This window comes from Alosa pseudoharengus, unplaced genomic scaffold, assembly GCF_046254945.1.
Source record: "Alosa pseudoharengus isolate Yale_2024_CS ecotype anadromous, Long Island Sound unplaced genomic scaffold, YU_APseudo_1.1 YU_APseudo_1.1_scf_23, whole genome shotgun sequence".
Classification (NCBI taxonomy): Eukaryota; Metazoa; Chordata; class Actinopteri; order Clupeiformes; family Clupeidae; genus Alosa; species Alosa pseudoharengus.
In genome coordinates, this window is record NW_027468685.1 from 13,299,312 (window position 1) to 13,323,196 (window position 23,885).

A 23,885-nucleotide genomic window follows, 5' to 3' on the forward strand; every position below is an offset into this window, starting at 1 on the left:
TTGGAAAATAAGGTTCTAGCTCAACTAAAATAAGATCGCTGCAGGCTTTAGAGGGCTCGCAGCCAAGCTTAAAGAACACCTCACCTGGCTCGACTTTCAAAAACACATTTAATCAGCTCATTGTATAAAAATGTGATTATCTGGATGTGAAGGACACGCGTGACTCTCCTATGGGCAAGTGCTCAGGTCGGACTTGTCCCCCCCCCCCCCACAGCACATCACTCCGTCTGGCGTGGACCGCCCGGGTATGGAGGTGACTGCAGTGGTGTACAGTGACAGCTCAGCGAAAGCCCGCTCTGCTGAAGCAGCACTGATGCACCCAGAGAGAATGAGGTCCAGAGAGAGAGAGAGAGAGAGAGAGAGAGAGAGAGAGAGAGAGAGAGAGAGAGAGAGAGAGAGAAGAAAGGAAGAAAGGAGAGAAGGGGAGGGGGGGGGGAGAGAGAGAGAGAGAGAGGGAGAAGGAAGGAAGAAAGGAGAGAAGGGGAGGGGAGGGAGAGAGAGAAGAAAGGAGAGAAGGAGAGAGAGAGAGAAGGAAGGACAGAGAGAGAGAGAGAGAGAGAGAGAAGAAAGGAGAGAAGGAGAGAGAGAGAGAGAGAAGGAAGGACAGAGAGAGAGAGAGAGAGAGAGAGAGAGAGAGAGAAGGAAGGAAGAAAGGAGAGAAGGGGAGGGAGAGAGAGAGAGAGAGAGGAGGGAGGGTGAGAGGGTGATCGATGAAGACTGAGAGGAGAGAGAATGATGAAAAAGGATAGGTTGAAAGAGAAGGTTAAAGAAGGAGATGGAAGGAATTTACAGAGGAAGAGTGGAAGAAGAGAAGAGATTGTATTGGAAAAATGAGAAGATAAAAGAAGAAGCTGTAGTGTCTAGGGACAGAAACGATAGAAAGAGTGCTAACAGAGAGAGAGAGAGAGCAAAAGACCTTACATCGGAGCTTCCAAATGATGAATGAAGGGAAAGAGAAAAGGTGGAGGAGGAGATCACTGGAACGCTGAGAGCAAATGGCCTTAGTCTCCCTGGTGCTCCAGTAAGACTGTGTGGCAGAGGGCAGAATCACACTGGTCTAGGAGAGACGCCTGGGTGGAGTCGCTAGGAAAAGGATCTAAATCGGTCCAGAATTCCTTTCCTCTACACTGGAGTCACTGGGTGTGTCAGAGGCGGCCATTTTGGGACTACATACTGTTTAGTTGGGGAAAAAGGCGACGTGTGTGTGTGTGCGTGTATGTGTGAGAATATTCCATCAGTGGCCAGGGAAAACATGGAGTCCTCAAGAGTAGAAAGGAGTGTGTGCACTGTGCACGGATACTGCAGCAGCAGGTGTGCAGCGATGTGCTTGGTGAGCTTCTTCCACAGCCTTCTGAGAGTGGCCTCCACCCACACTACCAACACTTCAATTACAGTCCCACTGCTCATTTCTCATTGTGCGTTTGGTCTATTTTTACACGCGTGTGCAAGTATCCATTTAACAGTTTTTTTTTTTTTAAATCTACATAATAGTGTGCTTGTGTGTGTGTGTGTGTGTGTGTGTGTGTGTGTGTGTGTGTGTGTGTGTGTGTGTGTGTGTGTGTGTGTTACCTGTCCCTGTTGCGGCTGGGCGATGATGATCTGTCCGGGCTGTAGTGTGGTGGCGGTTTGGGTGGTGGCCTGCTGGCCCTGCGGCTGGCCCTGGACCTGCACGGTGCCCGGCTGCTGGGCCAGCGTGAAGTAGTACTGCACCGGCTCGGCCGCCGACACCGTCTGACGCACCTCCTCCTGCTCACACACACACACACACACGCACATGACATGGACACACACACACACACACACACACACACACACAACGCGGGCGGACACACACACACACACACACACGCACATGACATGGACACACACACACAACGCGGGCGGACACACACACACACACACACACACACACACACACACACACACACACACACACACACACACACACAACGCGGGCGGGGACACACACACACACACACACACACACACACACACCGACACATATGACGCGGACACACACACACACACACACACCAACACGTATGACACGGACACACACACCAACACATATGACATGGACACACACACAAGGACAGAATACAGATGCATACATATTAAGACACAGCAGAAACATGTACAAACAGAAATATCAAAGACACACAACAGTTTAATTCACAGACAAGGGGGCACACGGGCACACACACACACACACGGAAGAGAAAGCAGTAGTCAGCAGGCTGAATGTCCATAAATTATTTTACGTGTGTAACTGTATAAGCAAGCTGAGGATAAATAACTAATGGGCAAGTGCAGTAACACAATCTGCTCACTGGACACTTTAACACAACTGAACCACTGAAGCCCACAGCCCACACCTGAGGATAGGACAAAGCTTTAACAAGGCCATTTAACACAGTGAGTATAGATATTCATCTACTCAGCATGTGGGCATCCATTTCCAGTTCAAAACTATGCCCAACTAGGCGCGTGCTGTGTGGTTACAAGACATTGTAAGCCTTTCCTTCACCCCAATTTAAATGGCAGAAAAGCAAACTTAGCAAGTTAGCTAAGTATTTAGCTGCAAATATTTTTTGGTGAATCCACACATGTAATGACGGAAGATGGAGACTAGAAATAGTACAACTTATGGCTTTTTCAACAGAAAAAAACAAAAACAATGCTTAAACGTTCTATTTTGTTCCCAATCTACTTCCACTTCATTAAGATAACATATGGAACGTTAAAACGGAAGCCTTGTGGGAACAACTATGATGCTGATAATGGAACTCTCTTGAAACGGTCAATACAGGTAATTGTTCCATATGTTTGTATGCATTGTATGTTATCTCAAGCACACACAGGCCCATAAAGACATGTATATTCATGTCCATGGAGTGAACAGGCAGGTGTTTCCGTTGGCAAAAAGCGTAAACACCCCTCTCCCAGCTCCGTGATGTCACAGCTGAGAGTGTAGGATGTTTACACCCCTGGTCACGGTCTCTGTGGAGACAACGTAGTGGCAGTTACCGTGGCAACCACAGGCTCCTCTGCCAGTGTGATGCCTTGGCTGATGTCACAGGCTGGTTTGACTATGAGGTCAGCATCCAAAAGAGAAGACAAATAAAAACAGACCACACACACACACACACACACACACACACACACACACACACACACACACACACACACACACACACACACACACACACACACACACACACACACACACACACACACACACACACACACACACACACACACACACACACACACACACACACACACACACACACACACACACACACACACACACACAGCTTTTTCTAAAGGTTTGCAGCTCGCTGGTGTTTAGGGGAAGCTGGACGCTGCAAACATCCGACTGAAAGCCCTAAGCCCGACCCCCAGCTTCCAGTCAAGGATGTTTACAGCACCGCACGGCTGCCTGCTCCACAGTCCTCTTCCTCCTCATCTTCCTCGATGATGAAGAGCAGGAGATCCGCTTCGCCCAAAGGACCCTGCGGCCCCGCAGCGAACCAGGAGTGATGCTGATCTGACGTGACGACGTGTCTGAGACCACGGCTGAGGCTCCAGCAGCCTCTCCTCCTGCTCTCCAAATATGCCCAACTACTGTCTGACTGTGAGTGTGTGCGTGTGTGTGCGTGTGTGTGCGCGTGTGTGCATGTGTGTGTGTGCATGTGTGTGCGTGCATGTGTGTGCGTGTCTGTCTCTGTGCATGTGCGTGCGTGTCTGTCTCTGTGCAAGTGTCCCACCCACCTGTCGTTTAGGCGGCTTCAGGTCATCTCTGGGCACGATGTCGATGAGGAAGTCAAACTGGTCGAACTTGGTGATCGCCATGGCGATATCATTCCTCTGTGAACAAACAGGACAAAAGAGAAGTTTTGGCCAGGAAATGAAAGACTGCATTCAAATAGGACAGTTTGACAGCAGCTGACTGCCCAGTTGTGACATGGGTCACCCATACATTAACACACAAAAGGACACAAAATACAGGGCGCCATTTAAATCCATTAAATATCAAATGTGCATCCCTGTCAGTGTGTGTGAGAAGAAGTCGTTGGTGTCCCAGACCTACTATCCAGAGAGCCGTTGGCTCTGTTGTTTGTGCCATTTCTGTTGACTATGTGCATATGTTTTGCATATTATTTCCCAACCAGATGACTCATGAGGGTTGTGAAAAACAACTGCACCCCCGCCCCCCATCCCCCCTGCTACACGCACACTTTTAAAACACAAACACGCTTTTCAAGTGATCATCCATACAGTGGCTCTACAAAGAGACATTTGTGCGCCGCACGCAGACACAAACACTCCTGTATTGGTGCCTGTTGAGCAAGCTGGCAGAGAGGCAATAATATCGGGCCCTGAGAGTGCTGGGGGGGGGTGTTGAGTTGAGCTCATGGCCCAGTGGCCGTGCTTCTGCCAGGGCCTGATGAGGCCGCTCGCTCCCCTGTGGGGGTTTCCACACACTGGCTATTGGTTCCTGTCGACCACCCACGGCTAGCCCACCGACCCGCTACACAGAACTATTTTTAGCCGTAGTGATTAATATTTGGAGACAAGGGTGGGTTGGTCATGACCGCAGTGGTTCTATTGATGAGCGTTGTCGTGGCGACAGTGATCGGCGTCATTGTGCGAACAATAGGGTGTGCGGCACATGCACACACGCACACACACACACACACGCACACTCTTTAGCTTTTGATTTGTAGATCTGCACAAACTGAACAAATATTTGTATACTTAAACTCTATGGTTTATTGTCATCATTCACCATTATTCTTCACTAGCCGTTTTAGAGATGAATAAACAATACAAATTAGCTTGAAAGGGATAGTTAGTCTGACGATATTGTCCTGCAGTGTGTGTTTGTGGAGCAGATCTAATGTGCCCCAGCGTGGCTTTGCTCAGAGAGATGTCAGAGAGTGCAGTGAAAGGCAGCTAAGTGCTTTCTCACTCGAGCAGAGCGGAGACCTTTGTCAGGACCAACGTGTGTGTTCGTGTGTGTTTATGAGTATGTGTGTCCCAGCTGCTCTGTGTCAAATCAGCTCAGACAAACACATACACACAAATAATAATAATAATAATAATATGCACACACATGCGCACAACACAGACACAAATAATCATACACTCTCTTTCCCTCCCTCTCACTCTTTCTTTCTTTGTCTTTCTTCAGGGGGGTCTGCAGCTCTAGCCTAGAGCCGCGGCGGAACGCTTCCAGAATGTCATTCCGGGATCCGAGCTGCTCTGTCGACGCTTCGGGACAGGAGCAGGCAAAATGGGATGGTGGAAAAGTGGGTCACTGGTACTGGAGGCAAGTCGAGCAGAGGGGATGTGCGTGCGCACACACACACACACACACACACACACACACACACACACAGCGTGCAGGAATTAAGCTGATAGACCCCCGGGGAGTGAAGTGTAAGGATCTGACATGTGGAGGAGCACTGGCTCTGCCGGTCCTTCTAGTGTGTTGCTGTGTGTTCTACTTGTACAGTGCGGCATGGCATGAATGGGTCCACGAGACCTCAGGAGGTCAGAGGTGAAAGGGCGAGGGGTCAGAGGTCACTCACTTGTAGGGTGCGCCTCTTGTTGTCCTCGGTGTGGATCCAGGCTCTGAGGGTGAGCTCTGTGATGAAGATCTGGGCAGCTTTGGCGAACAGAACTGGAGCCTCTGCACTGATCATCTGAGGACACACGGACACACACACACACACACACACACACACACACACACACACACACACACACACACACACACACACACACACACACACACACACACACACACACACACACACACACACACACACACACACACACACACACACACACACACACACACACACACACACACATTAACAACAAATATAGATAAAAGGGTAAAAGCTAAAATCACCATCACATACATATACAATACCCTCAAACCTACCACAGATAAACATTAACACACACTGAAACACTGAACAACAGTATAAATGTAGAACATGAAATAAGTATATATATACAGATCAAGACAGATCAATAGAAAGACAAAGAAAGAAAGAAAGAAAGAAAGAAAGAAAGAAAGATATAAAGACCAAAAAAGAAAGAAAGAAAGAGGGGACTCTTCATCTGCTCTACTAGTGGTGCCCAGCAATGGCTGCACCAAAGGTCAGGAGTTCAGATTCCAGGGAAGACACACACGGATCCGTTCCTAGAACTGCCAGTGTGTTTGGACTAGAGCCCCGCAAACGTGATCGGCCAGCATCACGCACGCACACCCAGCCGTGGGGGGGGGGGGTTGTGGGGTTGGGGTGCGGTGGTGGGGTGGGGTGGGGGTGCGGTGGTGCGTTGGTGGGGTTGGGGTGCGGTGGTGGGGTTGGGGTGCGGTGGTGGGGTTGGGGGGGTTGTGGTGGGGTTGGGGTGCGGTGGTGGGGTTGGGGTGCGGTGGTGCGGTGGTGGGGTTGGGGTGCGGTGGTGGGGTTGGGGTGCGGTGGTGCGGTGGTGGGGTTGGGGTGCGGTGGTGGGGTTGGGGGGGTTGTGGTGGGGTTGGGGTGCGGTGGTGGGGTTGGGGGGTTGGGGTGCGGTGGTGGGGTTGGGGTGCGGTGGTGCGGTGGTGGGGTTGGGGTGCGGTGGTGGGGTTGGGGTGCGGTGGTGCTCCAATGCAGGGTCTGCTCCTTCCCTCTTCTCTCCACCGCTCTTCTCCCTAGCTTTTTTCTTGAGCTCTTAATTGCCTTGGCATTTCAGGATGAGTTAACCTCTTGGCCACATAAGCTGCGCGTTATTTTAGGCCGACACTGCGCTGAACCATTTCACCCACGCAGACACACCCACGGTAACACACACACACAGCATGACTTGTAGGAAGTCCACGCTGTACGCCGTTTTAAGGCAACTATCTTGCGGAGTGGACCACGCCGTAATCTTAAAAAGCATTGTCTTCATCCACTTCCCCACTTTAAGCATTAAATGGCAAAAGTCGCAAATGGTTCAGTTGCAAATGAAGCCCAGTGATGTGCAGTCTCCTGCTATTTGATATTATTCGGGCCGATTCATAGTTCTAAAGATACATCTACACGCTGCATTTCATAAGCTCTGAACAAAAGATGACTGTGTGTCTGTATGAAGGAGCTCTTGAGACTGGTGGATCTGAGGGTGGCCCCAGTCCCTGGCAGGATTGGCCGGGGGGGGGGGGGGGTCAGACGTCCTCCTGGGTGCCTGCAGGAGCACTCTTCACTGGGGGATTAGCCCAGTCTTACAGAGCGCTGGCTTCGTCCCAACAACCCCACTGGTCTCAATTCAATACACCCCCTCACCGCAATGACACCAGAGAACAGCGAAGCACTGGCCGGTAGCTACTTACATGACTGATAAAAAAAAATAAAAATAAAAAAAAACACCCTGAAAATTCCGTCTCTGTTGTGAAACTTGAAGTTCGAGTGCAGCCTGAAGAACACCATCCGTCGTGCCTTAGCTAGTGCTGAGGCCAACATGCTGTGCTGCTCTCTGAGGGCTTAACTGTGGTGAAACTGCAGCTGTTCATTCAGCTTGACTAGCCAAGCAATGATGTAAATGAGCAACAGTACAAAAAAAATAAATAAAAAAGTCAGATGTCAAGTTCATCCCACTCTAGTAAGTACTCGAGCGTCACGCTATAGAAACGATATCAACACTTCTGCCCTATCCACCTCAATAAAAGATCAAATCAACGGATGACTCCGTAAGAAAAATAGTTAAGAGGATGTTCATCTCAGTTTATATCAGTCATATCACAACTTCCACTTCTCTCTGAGGCACTTGGGGTAGGTGTGAGGCGGAACTGAACGAGGTGGCTGTGCGAGGTGAGGTCAGGTCAGGTCTGTGGTGGCGAGGTCTCTCTGGCTGCTGGCTGAGACGGGTTGTTCTAGCAGACTCTGGTCGCTGGTTGGGGGGGTTTGTTTGTATGTGTGTGTGTGTGTGTGTGTGTGTGTGTGTGTGTTACCTTCACATCCTCATCCAGTTTCATGATTTTTTTAATGCGGGCCAATGGAAGCTCCTGCACGCGAAAATCCTTCTGGAACAAAAGGGAGCACGGTGTTAGGGGGAGGGTTGGCTGTGTGTGTGTGTGTGTGTGTGTGTGTGTGTGTGTGTGTGTGTGTGTGAGTGAGTGAGTGAATCTCTCTGTGTTGCATGTGTGTAGATGAACTTAACAATGTCTGAAGGATAACTATCTGTGGCATTTCTCTCTCTTTCTCTTTGTGTGTGTGTGTGTGTGTGTGTGTGCGCCTAGCAGCTGCCCTGCCAGCTTTCACTTGTCATCAGCATCAACAGTCCCGCACTGTCTAGCACTGAGATGTGTCTCCAGGGGTGTTATTTTTGATGGTGCAGGCGTGCGGCACTCTATTTTCTCACTCTGCACTTAGCTTGGATAACCTACAATTTTAGGTGTGTATGGGTGTGTTGGATCATTGAGCTGCAGTTCAAATAAGTGACCACACTTAAAGTTGGAATATTGTAGGTGTGTTCTTATTTTTGTGTAGTAACTTGTGTGTCTGTGTCTGTGTCTGTGTCTGTGTCTGTGTCTGTGTCTGTGTCTGTGTCTGTGTCTGTGTCTGTGTCTGTGTCTGTGTCTGTGTCTGTGTCTGTGTACAGGGGTATTACGTACCACAGTGAGGTTCCTGATCTCCTCCATGACTCGGGGCCAGAAGGACTGCAGGCTCTGTTGGGCATCGCTGCCACCTGCGCCAAAGGAGTCTGCAGACATGACCGCTTCTGGAAGAGGGAGAGAGAGAGAGGACAGAAAAACCAAAATCATTACCCTCACGATCACGAGGAAGTAAAAGTAGACCGAGACAGACGCCCATATTCTGTTAGACAACCATAAGCCCTCCGCAAACGTCCCGACAGAGACAACCCACAGTCGGACGCAGACCGTCGCAGACCAACGACCTCCGCGTCGTCCACAGCGGCGCCACGTCATCTAAGCCCCAGCCGACACCACGCTGAGTCTAGCGCCACAGATCAGATCCTCGGCCGTCGGTCAGGCTGTCTCTCAGCTCGCCGACCGAGGGCCCTCAGACGAAGAGGGACTCACCACTGACTCACCGACACCACCTGACCACACACACACACAAAAACTAGCTGCACTCATTCACAGAGCCTCAACCGCCAAACATACAAAGATGCAAATGCGGCGGAATGGACACAGTATAAATGACCCGCAATGGGGGCAGCGCTTTTGGTTTGGAGGTATTCTGAGGAAACTGCCCTTAGGAGCAGGTAAATATAGCCTACTCTAGGCCATAACGGCCCACGGTGACACAAACTAATTCAGTGCTCTGAACATTTCCCTGGAAGCTTCTCCTCCATCTCCCAGAGTTTTCATTTTAGGAAATACATCCATGGGCTCTTATGGGCTAGGTGTGCCTGGAGCTGAGGGTGATTTGTGTGTGTGTGTGTGTGAGTGTGAGTGTGTGTCTTTGTACTGGTGAACAGGGAGCTCTGGTGTTCAGCTATGCCGGGCAGGGGGAAGGAATGCTCTACAGAGAATCTCTGGGAATGCCAAACTCCTCAGCTGCATCTGTGTGCATACGTGTGTGTGTGTGTGAGAGTGAGTGTCCTGGAGCGAGGACACATCTGCAACCCCAACAGCAGTCCACACATTCACTTATGGAGCTGTGAGCTGATGTAACACACACACACACACACACACACACACACACACACACACACACACACACACACACACACACACACACACACACACACACACACACACACACACACACACACACACACACACACACACACACACACACACACACACACACACACGGGGCAGAGAGGGAGGGTGAAACACAGGCAGAGTAAGACCAGATTAAAGAGAGAGGGTAGAGAGGAAAAAGATAAACAGATGGAAAAAAGAATGCTAAACAAAATGTGAGGGGAGGGAGAGATGGAGTGATAAAAGGGAAGAGAGCTGAAAGGGGAGCTGGCAGGTTACTATGGCATGAGAGGAATTCTGCTGCCAGTGCTGGTCTGCCTCTTGAAGATGGAGGAAACACTCCCCACACGTGTGTGTGTGTGTGTGTGTGTGTGGCCCCTCCTCGTTCCACCCTCCCTCATCTTCCCCTCCTTCTCCCCAAATCAGTGCCCCCTCAAAACCTCCCTCTCATCCCTCCTGTTCCTAGTCTGTATTTTGTATCTCACTGCTTTTCTCTCTTCTCTCTCTCTGTTCTGCTTTTCTTTGACCCCCCCCCCCCCCTCTCTCTCTCTCTCTCTCTCTCTCATTACACCCACTGTTCCTCATCTCTCGCTCTCTTTCTCGGGCCCCATTTTTCATTGTTCTTGAGCGCTTGTTTCATTCATCTGACTGGTCTTCTTCTCCACACTTTTTTTTAATGCTTGTCCTCATTAGCAGCTCAACCCACCATCGAGTTGGTGGGTTCCCCACCTCCTGCCGGCAGCCGTGTGCACTGGGCCATCGGCTCCCTCCGCATCGACCCCCCCCCCCCCCTCCATCCCTGCGCTGCCCGTGGAATACATATGGGCCGTGTGTGTCCATAGATCATGTGTTTATGGGAGTGTATTCGATACAAGCCCTGCGGACTATGCACAATGAGCTTAAGCCTTGTGTGTGTAATTGTATAGGCCTACAGGAAACGTTGCTGGACTTTGAGTCACTCCTAGAGCTTTCTGTACACCTTTGCATGTGTGTTTTAATGCATTTGTGCATTCAAGGCTGTTTGTGCATCGGGGTGTGTGTGTGTGTGTGTGTGTGTGTGTGTGTGTGTGTGTAGAGGAAGGAGCTGGGTGCTGGGAGTCAGAATGGGCAGCGTTGTTGTAGAGTCGAGTCCAGACTGCCGGGTCTCCGCTTCCTCATCTATTATCCAATAACGACACACAACGCCAGAGGGTGGCAAGAGGAGAGGACTCGGTCAATGCCGCAGTCAGTCAGTCGAACACACACACAGCGTGAGAAAGAGCAAACCTAAGAGAGCGAGGGGGGAAATCGAAAAGAGGATCTGAGCAATTCTCACCAAGTTGTTTGGTGCTAAAGCTTTGATGCATCTTCACCCAATTTTACACCCAATCAGCACTCGTTTCATTCTCCAAGTATCCGTATTAGACCCTAAAAAAATCTCCCTCTCGCTTGCTCTCTGACACACCCACACCCACACACACAACACACACACACACACAAAAATCAATCAATCAATCAAAAACCAGGCCTAGAAATGGATCCATATCAGGCGATTAAACACAGCAGTGGAAGCTGGGGATACTGTCCACTTTCATTACCCAGGCTGCCTGTAGTCGAGCGGAAGAGTGAGTGACGGTCTGAACCAGCAATCAATGCAGCTCCGAAGAGGAGCAGGATGGGATTTGGAGTTTTCTGGCGGGGAGGTGCGGGAGATCTGCACTGTCAGTCAAAGCTCAGAGGATTTCTGAATGAACCAGAAATAACCCTCCCAGCGTAGCGAGGGGGGCAGAACAAGAGGCGTGAGTCAGATGGCGTTTCTCTTGCTGCTTTAACAAGACGGCCTTTACAGCCAGCTGCATCATGCTCTTATCTTGTGACAGATTTCTGCAGGACATCTGCTCTCTGTGTGTGTGTGTGTGTGTGTGTGTGTGTGCGCGTGCGTGGAGAGAGAGAAAGAAATAGAGAGAGGGAGAGATTGTGCGGTTACCCCAGCTTGCGTGGCATGTTCCCTAATGGCGGCAAGATAAGGAATGATAATTAGACGATTCACTTAACACCATTACAGAAAACTATCTAGCTAATTGCCAGGGCAACAGCGTGACTACTGGCATGACCCTGGGATACGCAGCAGAAATTAGAGGAGAGAGAACTCCAGATGCAAGAAGAAGGGATGAATACTGAGAGGATGAGAAGAGACAGAATAGAACACACAACAGAAAGATGAGGGGAACAGAGAAAGGAGATGGGTAGAAAAAAGGGAGAGGGTATTTACTTCACAAATAGCTTCAATTCTACACAAATAGGGCAGAGATTCAAGTGTGGAGCATCAAAGCCCAAACTCTTCTGCCCTTTTTGTTCTCAAAGCTTCTGCTAGGCTAAGGTTCTGCTAGGCTAACACCTGCATGACCTTTGTGACCTTTGAGGAGTCAAGGTGAGACTGCGACATAGGCGCCCCTAGTGGTGATAAACCTCTTCTGCGTCACCTCTGGGTTCCGAGGCCCACTGCGGTTGCCCTTCAGCAAGCCGGCCGGTTCAGGGAGGGAGAGGTGTCAGGTTTCGCCCCCACCCTGCCACCCCGCCATCTGCACACACCCAGCCAGTCCTCCTCCTCCTCCTCCTCCTCCGGCTCTTCCTCCTGCAGCTTAGTGACAGTCCGTGCAGCCAGCAGCAGCTGATTCAGCACAAGCTCTGGCCCACACCAGTGCTACGCCTGCTGCTAGCGCTGCTGCAGCTACCGCTGCGCCGGAGATGCTAAAGCCTCATTTATGCTCAACGTTAAAAAAAACGGATGTGGAAGGGGCCTACGTCTGTTCTCTGCGTTTATTTCGCTCATTCACTTCAAGCTTATGAATATGGTCTAAATGGATCAACATATGAAACAATCGTATCTATTTACATATGAAAAGGGAGCATAAACAAGGCTTAACTCGCAGAGCCGTGCACTCCATACACACAGAGACAAAAAGAGAGAGAGAGAGAGAGAGAGAGAGAGAGAGAGAGAGACAGAGACAGAGACAGAGAGAGAGAGAGAGAGAGAGAAAGAGATAGAGAGATAGAGAGATAGAGTTGGGTAAAACCGGCTTGACGGAAGCAGCTGTGCTGTGACGTGCAAGGCGGTGAGAGAGAGATGTCCATCACAGAGGCACTGGCTGCCCTTCCGATCATTAGAATCTAATGCTTCTGCTTCAGATGGGGAGAGAACCAGTGGGGTCACAAGGAAGGGGTGCACAAAAAAAGTCAGTTGACCTCAGCGATGACCCAAACCTCAAAGAAGTGCTGCCATACATGGTGCATTCATTCAGCGTTGGTTGCTCCAGCACTCCCAATGTCTGCACTGACATGATGCTCACCGAATCCTCTTCATGTGAATGAAATCAACCAAGTGCACAAGTACAGCAATTTGCTAGTGTTGTACATTCTGTTCCACAGTGTCCAACGTGGCCAGAAATGGGCAGAGATCCAATCTCTGGCCATAGCTCCAAAACCATAGCCCGTATGGTGCTCACGCAACCGCAGCAAAACTGTAGACGACATTGTAACAACATGGAAATGGAATCCATTTGCAAGCCAAATGGGCAAGTCTATGCTCTACTGCTTTTAGTTTTAGGTGGCTGAAAGGCTTCCTTATAAACGTATGAAACATTAACAGTCTGGAAATGAAATCTGCTTATAGTGGATATCTAATTAGTTTGTTTATTGCGCCTGGTTCCTTTGTGGATAACTCGTACTAGTCTAGCTTATACATTTTAACCCCGAGTTGCCCAGTCATTCAGCTGGACTCCAAAAATAGGCTAACATGATGGCTTTCGTTTCGCCTCATAGAGCTCATAGCGAAGCTGTGGACGCACCCTCGGTGGCTGGCCAGAGGCTTTGAACACTGGCTGGGCTGGGGTCTCGTGAGGGTTTCACAGGGAGAGTTAGGGGCGCTGGGGCTAATGTGATTACACGTTAGCGTGAGACTCAGCCGCCTGGTGCTGGGAGGGCAGGAATGGGCTCTTGGACGGCCGGGTCCAATCAGTGAGCGGAGCCCCTCCAGGCACCAGACCATCAGCATAAGCATCAAAAGTCATGAGGAGCCCAAAGCCTTTCCATTACGCTCTCCTTCACGTTCCACCCATGTCCCGTGCAGTGTGTGTGTGTGTGTGTGTGTGTGTGTGTGTGTGTGTGTGTGTGTCTCTCAGTGTGTGAGTGTGTCTCTCAGTGTGTGTGTGTGAGTGTGTGTCTCAGTGTGTGTGTGAGTGTGTGTCTGAGTGTGTGTGTCTGTCTGTCTCTGTCTGTCTCTGAGTGCGAGTGTGTGTCTCTGAGTGTGTGTGTGTGTGTGTGTGTGTGCTGCCAGTGAGATGCAACCTTTCTCAAGGCCTACTTTAGGCCACACATTAATTGATAAAGGAGGTCAGAGAGAGGAGAACACATATAACTGAGCACTGAGCAGAGCTAAAGAAACGCAGTAACACCACCCCACCCCCCACATCCACCATCCGTTTGTCCCTCCATTTCTCTACTGCCTGCCCTTCTCCTCGATGATGGGAGGGAAAAGCTGATGAGCGCAGATATGAAGGAGGAACGAAACCTTATCTGATATTTGAGCTCAAAAGGGGGAGGGGAAAAGGGGGAGGGGGAAAAAAAGAAGAGAGGGAGAGAAAAAAAAAAAGACTCAATCGTTCAGTTTTCACATGGGGAGTGCGAGGTCAGCAATGGTATGGAGAAGGGGAGGGAATGTGAGGGAGAGAAAAAAGAAAGGGAGAGGCGAGGTAAAAAAGACTGGGAACGTGAGAAACATAAGGAGAAAGAGAAAGACAAAGAATGCTCTTTCACTGTAAATAGGGTTAGCTGCCATTGAGATGATCTAGAAACAAAAGCAACAAAGGAAAACTAAATCTTCAAAATGACATAAGAAAATTATTAAACAACCTGGGCAAGGTAAACTCAATAAAATCACACTTATCAAAAGCCACATTGACTGTATTGTGTGTGTGTGTGTGTAACATGTAGGCCCGGTTCTGTTAGGGTTCATTTGGTTGACTTCTGCTCCATGCGCCCTGAAGCCTCCGGTTCATTGCCTCCAAGTCTCTGGCAGCGAGCAAAACCAGCCTCTCCGGCAAAACATCCAATGACCCACCAAACCGACAAATACGGCAGAACTAACTTGAGCATCCTCTCCAGCTGACCAAACACGCAACACACACACACACACACACACACACACACACACAGTGACATGTCCTCAAGTGTCTTTCTGGTGGGTCAGATTTTCTTAAGAGTGATGTCGTAGCACCCAGCTTGGCTCGCATACCATGGAGATGAAAAGGTCATATGGCATAGCCCAAGCAAATCAAGCCTTACCTCCGTACACTCTTTTAGTTCAATCAGTATTCATGTAGAGCTCACGGAAAATGCAAATGGAAACACACACACACACACACACACCACACACACACCACACAACCAAGTAAATGATCTACAGACACCAAAAAAAAGAGGACTCTAACCACTGAGGGCAATGCATTACTAATTAGCTAGCTGTATAACTTTCTCTCGTCCTACACCAGGTCCAAATGTGAGGACAGAATGGAGAAGTGGGGGGCGATGAGGTCAGCACGGGACAGATCAGAGGAGAACCGTTTCTGCTGTTGCTCCCGCCTCTCAAACTTTGCCCTTGGCTCTGCCTAAAAGCCACTCCAGGAAGCAGTCACTGATCGCTCAAGGTCATTCAACAGAGGAGAGGGGGAGCGAGTGAGAACCAGGGGGAGGGAGGGGGTGGAGAGAGAGAGAGAGAGAGGGAGGGAGGAGGGCTGTGAAATAGAGAGGGGGAGGGAGGAGGAAGGAGGGGGAGTGGGGGTAGAGAGTGAGTGAGAACACAAACAAGCATTGGGGGAGGAAGAGGACAGGTTTTTCAACTTTCACTGTGGCGCCAGGCAGTCCTGCCGGCATCCGAACGCTTTCTCCGGGAGTCACTAAATCATCTCCTCCCACCGCTACGGCTTCAGCTCTGGCTCTTCTTTCCCGCTCCCGTCCCCTCGCCGCTCGGGGAGGGATGCTTCACCCTCCCTGTCGCTCTTCTCTCTGCTGATGGATCGACTGCGGAAGCCGGCTCACATTCCATTGACCTTCATCCAGCGCTAGGCCACGGGCGAGCTACGACGGCAGGCGTAGAGCGGAGCTAAGCTAAGCTACGCTAAAAGCTAACGCTACCCTACCTGTGCAGCAGTGCTTGGCAGCACCTGAGTGTGCACTCACCTTCACACAGCATGGCGACGCTTACCCCAAAACAAACACCAAAGTCAGCGGTCAGAGAGAGGACAAGGGGGGTAAAGGACAAGTAAACACACACAAGCACACACATACGTACGTACGTGTGTGTGTACACACACACACACACACGCACACACTGCCATGAGCGCACACATACACAGAGCCTACAGTACGGTCACCTTCAAGTGCGCAGCTGAGAGTACATACGGCAGTGCTTGCATTCAACTATGTGTGTGTGTGTATGTGTGTGTGTGTGTGTGTGTGTGTGTGTGTGTGTGTGTGTGTGTGTGGCGGGCACATGAACAAGCGAGAGGGCAAGCGTGTGTGTGTGTGTGTGTGTGTGTGTGTGTGTGTGTGTGTGTGTGTGTTTTCATTGACTTTCTCCCCCTCCTCCTCATTTACAGTGCAGCGGGGAGCTGAGAATGGTATTCAAATCTCATGCAAACAGCCACACTCTCTGGGATTTGGCAGCTAGTGGCTCCACTCGGACGCTATTTTTAGCTGCTTGCTCGCTCACTCCCCAATGGGAGCCCACGGTCACAGGCACCAATGGAAACTTTCAATTAAGGGAAGAGGGAGAGAGGGGGGCAACGTGGGACACCGGCCATGCAGCCGGGCTCCTTAAAGGGACACAGGTGGATACGAGGGGTCAGGAGAGGGGTTTGGGGGGGGGGGGGGGGTTTGAGGCTATCAGATGCTCTGAGAGCCCGGGCAAGACTGCAGCCTCCTGGGATCGGCCTCTTTGAGTCGGGCTGAGCACGGCTGCCATGCTGGGGCCTCTGCTCTGCATCACTGTCGGCCGAGTGTAAACAGGGGAGCGAGAGTGAGGGGGACGGACAAGGGCGAGCTGCACTGCCCATAGAGGTTCCGCGTCGGCGCACTGGCCGGCCAGTACGGTCAGGGCTCGCGGGTTCTATGCCCGCAGGTTAGAAACACACCGCAGAACCACCGCAAAAAATACTCACAGATGCCACCATCAACTGATTCCCAGGTTGGGGCAAAGTCAAAATCACAAGCCAAGACAGAGAGCTCTACATTGTATGTATACACAATCATACACTCACACACACAATGAAGGACAGTCCGCATCCAGCAAACACTCCAATCAGAATGAGATGGCTTTCAGGTATGGGCTGAGAAGCCCTTATGGCAACACAGTCCAGAACTGCGTACACACACACAAGCTTGTTTACACTCGCTGTCAGCACCTCAGCGCCAGCATAGCTCACCAAGGACACAGAGAGATCAAGCAAGCCTGCTGATGTCCTGCACAGATATACACACACACACACACACACACACACACACACACACACACACACACACACACACACACACACACACACACACACACACACACACACACACACACACAAAACAAAGAGCAGCACTCAGATTTCCAGCAAGGGGAAAAGTAGGAAACAAGAGGAGGGGACGAGAGAGAAAGCATCCCATTTCTGATTAAGGGGGAGGGGGTCACAGCAAAAGTATACAGAAAGATGAGCAAGAGAGGCACAGCTGTGTGTGTGTGTGTGTGTGTGTGTGTGTGTTTGTGTCGATCACACTTACCCTGTGCCCTTCATGTCAGAGGAGGAGGAATAGGAGGCTCGAGCTGTAGAAGTCCCTTTGAGTGGCGCAAGAGCGAGGGAAGGGAGGGACACACCGATAGCAAATGAGAGAGTGAGAGAAGAAAAGAAAGAGATAGAGAAAGAGGGAGCCTCCAGCTTGTGCCTCCTCAAGCGACTCATCCCACCAGCAGCCAAAAACAGAGTGGGGAACTTGAGTCGACTTTCCACTTTCAAACGAAGACCCGAGTCCAGAGACAACAAGAGGACGACCACCTATCTGCCTCTACTCCTCCTGCCTCTACTCTTCCTGCTCCTCTTTGCATGTCCTCCCCTCACCCTTGTGCTATCACATCTCCTCTGCTCTGCCCCCCCTTCCTGGTTTAGGTACACACACACACACACACAGCCCTCTCCTGTTCCTCTGAGTGTGAGTGTGTGTGAGTGAGTGAGTGCGCCTGCACGTCTCCCCTTTGGCGGCACTGATAGATGAGACATCCGTCTGCCCCGGCGAGTCCAGCGTTTGCCTTTCATCTGACCCTGCTCTGCTCTGCCTTGGACAACAGCGGGAAGGCACCGAGTGGAGAGAGACAAAGTGCGAGAGAAGGAGAGAAAGAGAGGGAGAGTCAGAGAGAGAGAGAGAGAGAGAGAGAGAGAGAGAGAGAGGGGAGAGGAGAGTGAGATGGAGAGGGGAAAAAAGAGCAAGTGGAAAGGCAGCTCCGGCAACAATCACTCGAGTCCCAGACAAAAATCTGCCTGCTCGCCTGCTTGCTTTCCCTTTAACGCTCCTAAGTAATCAATCTAGCCTGCTACACGATACTCGCAGCACTACCTCCCCCCTCCACCCCTTTTACATTCCCGCCTTTCTCTCCGCCTGCTCCAATCAGAGCACACAGCCCTCTGACGCCATTGGCTAAACCCACCTCTATCGCAGATGACACAGCCCCCCGTCCTCCCTTGTTTTCAACCCCACCCCCTTCAGCAGACAGCCAACTTCCTGTTTTAAGTTACCTTGAGCTGCAAGATAGGGGTCAGGGAGAGAGAGAGAGAGAGAGCAAGGGAGAGAAAGAGGAAGAAACAAAGAAAAAAAAGCAGAAGAGCGCAGCAGCTATAGTTGGAGAAGGGGGGTGGGTAGGAGGTGCTGAGGAAGAGAAGTAAAAGAAACAGGGAAGTGTCCCCTAGTGTTCCCTAGCCTCTGCATTGTCTCTCTGAAGCTACAGTAGCTCCTCCCTCTCTCTCTCTCTCTCTCTCTCTCTCTCTCTCTCTCTCTCTCTCTCTCTCTCTCTCTCTCTCTCTCTCTCTCTCTCTCTCTCTCTCTCTCTCTCTCTCTCTCTCTCTCTCTCTCTCTCTCTCTCTCTCTCTCTCTCTCTCTCTCTCTCTCTCTCTCTCTCTCTCATTCCTTCTCTCTCAGTCTATCTGCTAGGGCGGGTTGTTGCTGAAGACACAAACCACTGGCTGCTCTCTAACAACTGTGCCCTGCTTATTTACAATGTCAAAGTAAATGTCTTTGGAGCCCCCCCCCCCCCCTACAGCCGAGTGGCTAGCGCAGCGGTGATGCACGAGCATGGGCTGGCCCTGATTGGGCGTGGGGGCTGTCAGTGGGACTGCCGCATGTTGCAGTGGCATGATTTAAAGTGGAAAGACGCGAAAATCGGTGTGTGTGTGTGTGTGTGTGTATGTGTGTGTGTGGTGAGCCAAGGGCCTTGTACGTACGTGTGTGCAGGCATGCGTGCGTGTGAGCCAGCTTTACTGTTATCCCTCAATTCTTCATTGCCTTCCACTCTCACTCTCTCTCTTTCCTTCTCCCTCTCTCCGTCTGCTTCTTTTACACAACCATTCATTACTCTCATCATTCACAACACAAATGAAAATCTGAAACCAGGCAAAACATCTCGGGGGGTACGACTGCCAAAAACGGTGAATCACCACCACCCAAGCTTTCATCTCCCTGAGTGTGTGACACAACCTCCTGTGATGTTCCCATAATTAGTCAGGGGTTTATGCATTAGTCTTCCCAGAGCCCCTTGGCTGGTGCACATTCACACAGAGCAATGGATGACACTGCCACCAAGGTGAACCAAGGTACACAAGAGAGGTAGATGCCATGAGGTAAGCAAAAAAGCTATATTGAATGTCAATGTTTCCCCTTCATAGAAAACTCTAGTAACAGTGCCCATTTAGACATCATTATTCAGACTGATACATTTAACATTTCTTAATATTACTGACAATCGCATGTATTATTAGATTCCCTTCAATCACCTCTATCCCACTACAGATCTATAGATCTAAGCAAAGGTCTCCATTGCACATGTAACCTGACCTGGCTACCACTCAGCTAGCACCATCAGCCAATTTCCTACCCATACTGCTTTGCCCCATGGCAGAAGCATTCCACCAGAGCGATACTCATGAAGCCAGCGGAAGATATTTGGTGCCATTGGCACGTGTTCAGGTGCAACAGAGTTGTTAGAATGGTCATGTTACTTTGACCCTGACCATACAACACATGAAGGTACTGTATAAGCTCACGTAACCAGCCCAGGTTAATAAATGACAGACAATCCCCTCAGGGTTACCGACGCAAACAGCATGGGAAGTATAGAAACAAGCACTATTGTCACAACTAACTAACTAAAAAAAAACCTTTTCATTCCTATATACAAACATATTTATAATTAAAAAAAGAAAAATATACATGCAGGGCAAATTTCAACTTCAGGTATACTCCGAACTACAGCAGCTGGAAATGAATTGGAGGGAATGGGTGAGTAAACGAGGGGAGAAAAAAGCTACAGTATGCCCTGCAGGCAATCTGTGTCTACAGATGAGGCAAAGTGGAAGGAGATAGAGAGAGACAAAGCCTCTCAGCTGAATGAGTTGCTTTTAGCAGAGTGGTGGTTTTCAGAGAAGGTTAGCAGAAAAACCTGGAGCTTTTCTCTCATGTTACTGCAAGTCCCCAGTGTACAGAGAGAGAGAGAGAAAGAAAGAAAGAAAGAAAGAAAGAAAGAATGAGCAAGAGAGATAGAGGAGAAGAGGAAGATATGGCGAGAGTCAAGAGTGAGAGGGAGGGTAGGAAAGCGCAAGTGAACAAGTGAAACCAGAGGGCAAAATGATCCCTTTCTCTATTTCTGTGTCCCAGGTAGGATGGTTTGGTTGGTTAATGATTATGACAAAAAACACAACGTACGTCAGCAGCTGGGATGTCAAGGCCTGCTTCTCTCAACTGCCTACACACTATAACTCAGTGACAAGAAGCAGGTTAAAGGGGTTAAAGAAGAGGTTAAAAGCAGCCAGATCTTCATGGGACTTTGACGTGTGTAAAGTAGCCTAACTAAAACACCCAAAGAATACATCTTTCTTTCATATGTCTAGCCCAGGTCAGATGTTTCCAGTTGCCCACCTAAAAATATCCAATCTAAGAAGTTTATGACAAACCACTTTAGGTAGGTCCATCAAGTTTAGTATACCTCACAATCACAATAGACTTCCAGAGCCAGATTACACCCCCTTAAATATTTCCCCAGCAACACAGAAAAGGAACCATAGAAAAAAATACTGTATCTTTGACACAACATTAAGTTATGTCAATTATGGTCGAGAATCCATTCTAACCTACATTTTCAGAACTACAGCAAAATACTCAACCTGCACTTGGTATTTAATGCTTTTTTGCACTTCTGGTTGGATGTCAACTGCATTTCATTGGCTCTGTACCTGTACTCTGCTAAATGACAATAAAGTTGGATCTAATCTAAACTAGTGCCACAGCCACACCTCCCACTCTTTTTCCATGATTAAAGGAGTAAACCAAAAGGGATCAATGATTTTAGAGCGTAGTGCTCGAGAATCTTTGGGTTATGAGTACTAAACATTACCATACCTGCACTCAGGTAATCACAGCAAAGACATCAAGCCTGAGTAAATAGCTATATCAATCAATATAATTTCAATCATTTTCGTAGTTAATGTGCATGTTGAATTAGCCCGCCTTAGTGGCTAGAAAACAAGCGTACTTTCTATTGCAAAACTTGACACAAACACAAATTAAACCATTAAAATATGCAGTTTGATCAGTCGGTGTAGATGCAGGTCCGTGCTTTAATTTACTACAGTTCATGAAGAGTTAAAGCAATGCATTTTGTACGCCACGGTCACATAAGCAACGCATCTTGAACGTGTTAAGCTGTGTTAGGTCCTAAACATTTTTATATATTTTGCTTACTAGCTTATCATTTTGTCACAACGTTACGATGTTGTCATGTTGCCTTTACATATTTTAAAGTTTGCCAGCTAACGTCAGCTGATCCACAAAACAAATACTGTCATTAACTTATCCAGGATTTAATTCGCAGCATGACTTTATTGAGCCCGATTAACCCAAAACAAAATTGCAAACATTTACCTTACATGAGCCACCAACGTAACACTATTCGGATAATCAATTAGAAACGACATTGAATTACGTGGTTACATTACATGCCTGGTAACTTCAGTCATTTCCGAAATTTCACTTCAAATGATCAGTTACTTAAAGATAATATGAAACTCCTGGCTGCAGGTCGTTTGTAAAATCTAACGTTATTAGCCCATCGCCTTACCTAAGTTGCACCTGTGTTTTGTTAAGTTACTTGGCTAAAGCTAGCTAGTGATTATCTATAGTCTTCAGACAATCCGAGAATGTAAGAATGTAAGTGTAGTTAATTTCGCTGACACATAATCAATGGCAATAATATAATTTGTTTAGGTTAAGTTAGATGTGTTTTGCTTGGTCAGAAATTAGCCAAGATTAGGTCATAAGATTAATAGTTCACCGGGTTGCTGGCTAGCCGGCTTACTAACAAAGAGACGTGTTAAGTAAAGCGGAATACCTTATAGTTAGCGTTAGCTTTGTGGTCCCCAAACGTTTCGTTAACGTTAGATAGCCTTAGCTAAGTTATAACTGCATAAATACAGTCTTGCTGTACAATGCGTTACACATACAAAGACGTTATTCTCTGTCATCCTGCTATATCAATTAAAAGAATGGGAAATTCGCATTGCAATGACCAAATGATAGTGTTTCTTCTTTTTAACAAGCTAGAAGATGATTGCTAACGTTAGACTCCCAGCCTTAGAATCAAAGGAATAGGCCGGTGATCGAGGGTGACAACAACTGGCTGGCAACTCAGGCCGCATTATCTGTACTTCACATTAAAACAAGGACTTGGGCGATAATCACATGAAAGTTCCCTTAAAACCTTTGTAAATATGTGGAATGGCACCCTAACCAATAAAGACTAAGTTTGGATCTGTCCTTCAGACCAATCAAACCTCGGACTAGATTCCACCAATCAAGGTTTCTACGAGTTCATGTAGTTTTGAAACTGACGCCATTCGGGCTCCACCAATTCCGGACCTCAACAGGGAATACACTGCTTCGAAGAGCCAACATGGCGGACAATGTATTACAGTATCTCGCCGCCTCTATTCCCTACCACTGGCCACCAATAAGCGCTTCAGAGAGCGGGGAGGGAAATGGCGCCTATGTTCATCCTCCAAAACAATCGTCTATTGGATAGAACGGATCATTGAAAGAGAACCCACCAATTACGCAAATTGTAGCGAAATATTACAAGTTGAACACACGAATATAAAGACGTGTACAACGAAAGCAGTTACTTACCCAGTTTTAGTTAAGTGTTCGCCGTGAAGTCCGGTTCAGTGTAATATTTAATTTATTTAGGCAGCAACGGGAAACAAGATGGCCGACGTCTTGACAACTTCTCCTCAAACCGGAAATATGCTTACGTTTACGCACGGACGTGTTTTTAAAGGATGGCGCTAAATTTTTGCGATGTAATTTCTACTAAGATGCGCATCTTTTAATTCTAGAAACATATACGTGTTTTAATACATTCTTTCTGGCGTTATATAACGATAGCAGATTGCTGTGGCTGAATTGCCTTATCCCAAAGTCACCCCATCCCAAATTAAATTAACTTCTTAGTTGAAGAGCACTGGTTCGCTCCATATCACTTGGGGAGGACACAAACTCTTTGTTGCGTCTCTGGGTCTGGGGCATAGACAGTAAAAGAAAGGGCGGTGAGAGAGACAAGGCAATGTTTTAAGGCTTGTTCGACTTAATGCAGCACTGCGCAGATCTGGCTGAACGCGACCCATGCTGTTTAAAAGGCGGTAAAATGCCAGTATGCATGCATCACGATCAGCCTGATCAACGCAGAGCTGTACGAAGTCGAATGAGCCTTTTGTCGCTGGAAAACAAAAATAGCCATTGTAAAATCTTAGTCTGAAATGTTTGCATTCTCACATACCTCCACTAGGGCACGCCAAAAGGACGTTACCTGAAGGCAAGGATTTTTTTTGAGCTGAGGAAGGGG

The 23,885-nt window shown here is 48.8% G+C and overlaps 1 protein-coding gene across 5 annotated transcripts in view; it reads right to left on the reverse strand.

The window, feature by feature from the left end:
* Window positions 1-23,255, reverse strand: part of nfyc (nuclear transcription factor Y, gamma) — a gene marked incomplete in the record, with an annotated part of 27,706 nt that extends 4,451 nt beyond the window's left edge. For 2 of the 5 annotated variants that reach the window (XM_076301636.1, XM_076301632.1), the window contains 6 exon segments: window positions 1,570-1,746; window positions 3,775-3,870; window positions 5,598-5,711; window positions 7,988-8,059; window positions 8,651-8,757; window positions 17,510-18,350. In XM_076301636.1, coding sequence (XP_076157751.1) covers window positions 1,570-1,746; window positions 3,775-3,870; window positions 5,598-5,711; window positions 7,988-8,059; window positions 8,651-8,749 — 558 coding nt within the window. 5 annotated transcript variants of the gene reach the window in all.
* Window positions 23,256-23,885: the final 630 nt, after the last annotated feature.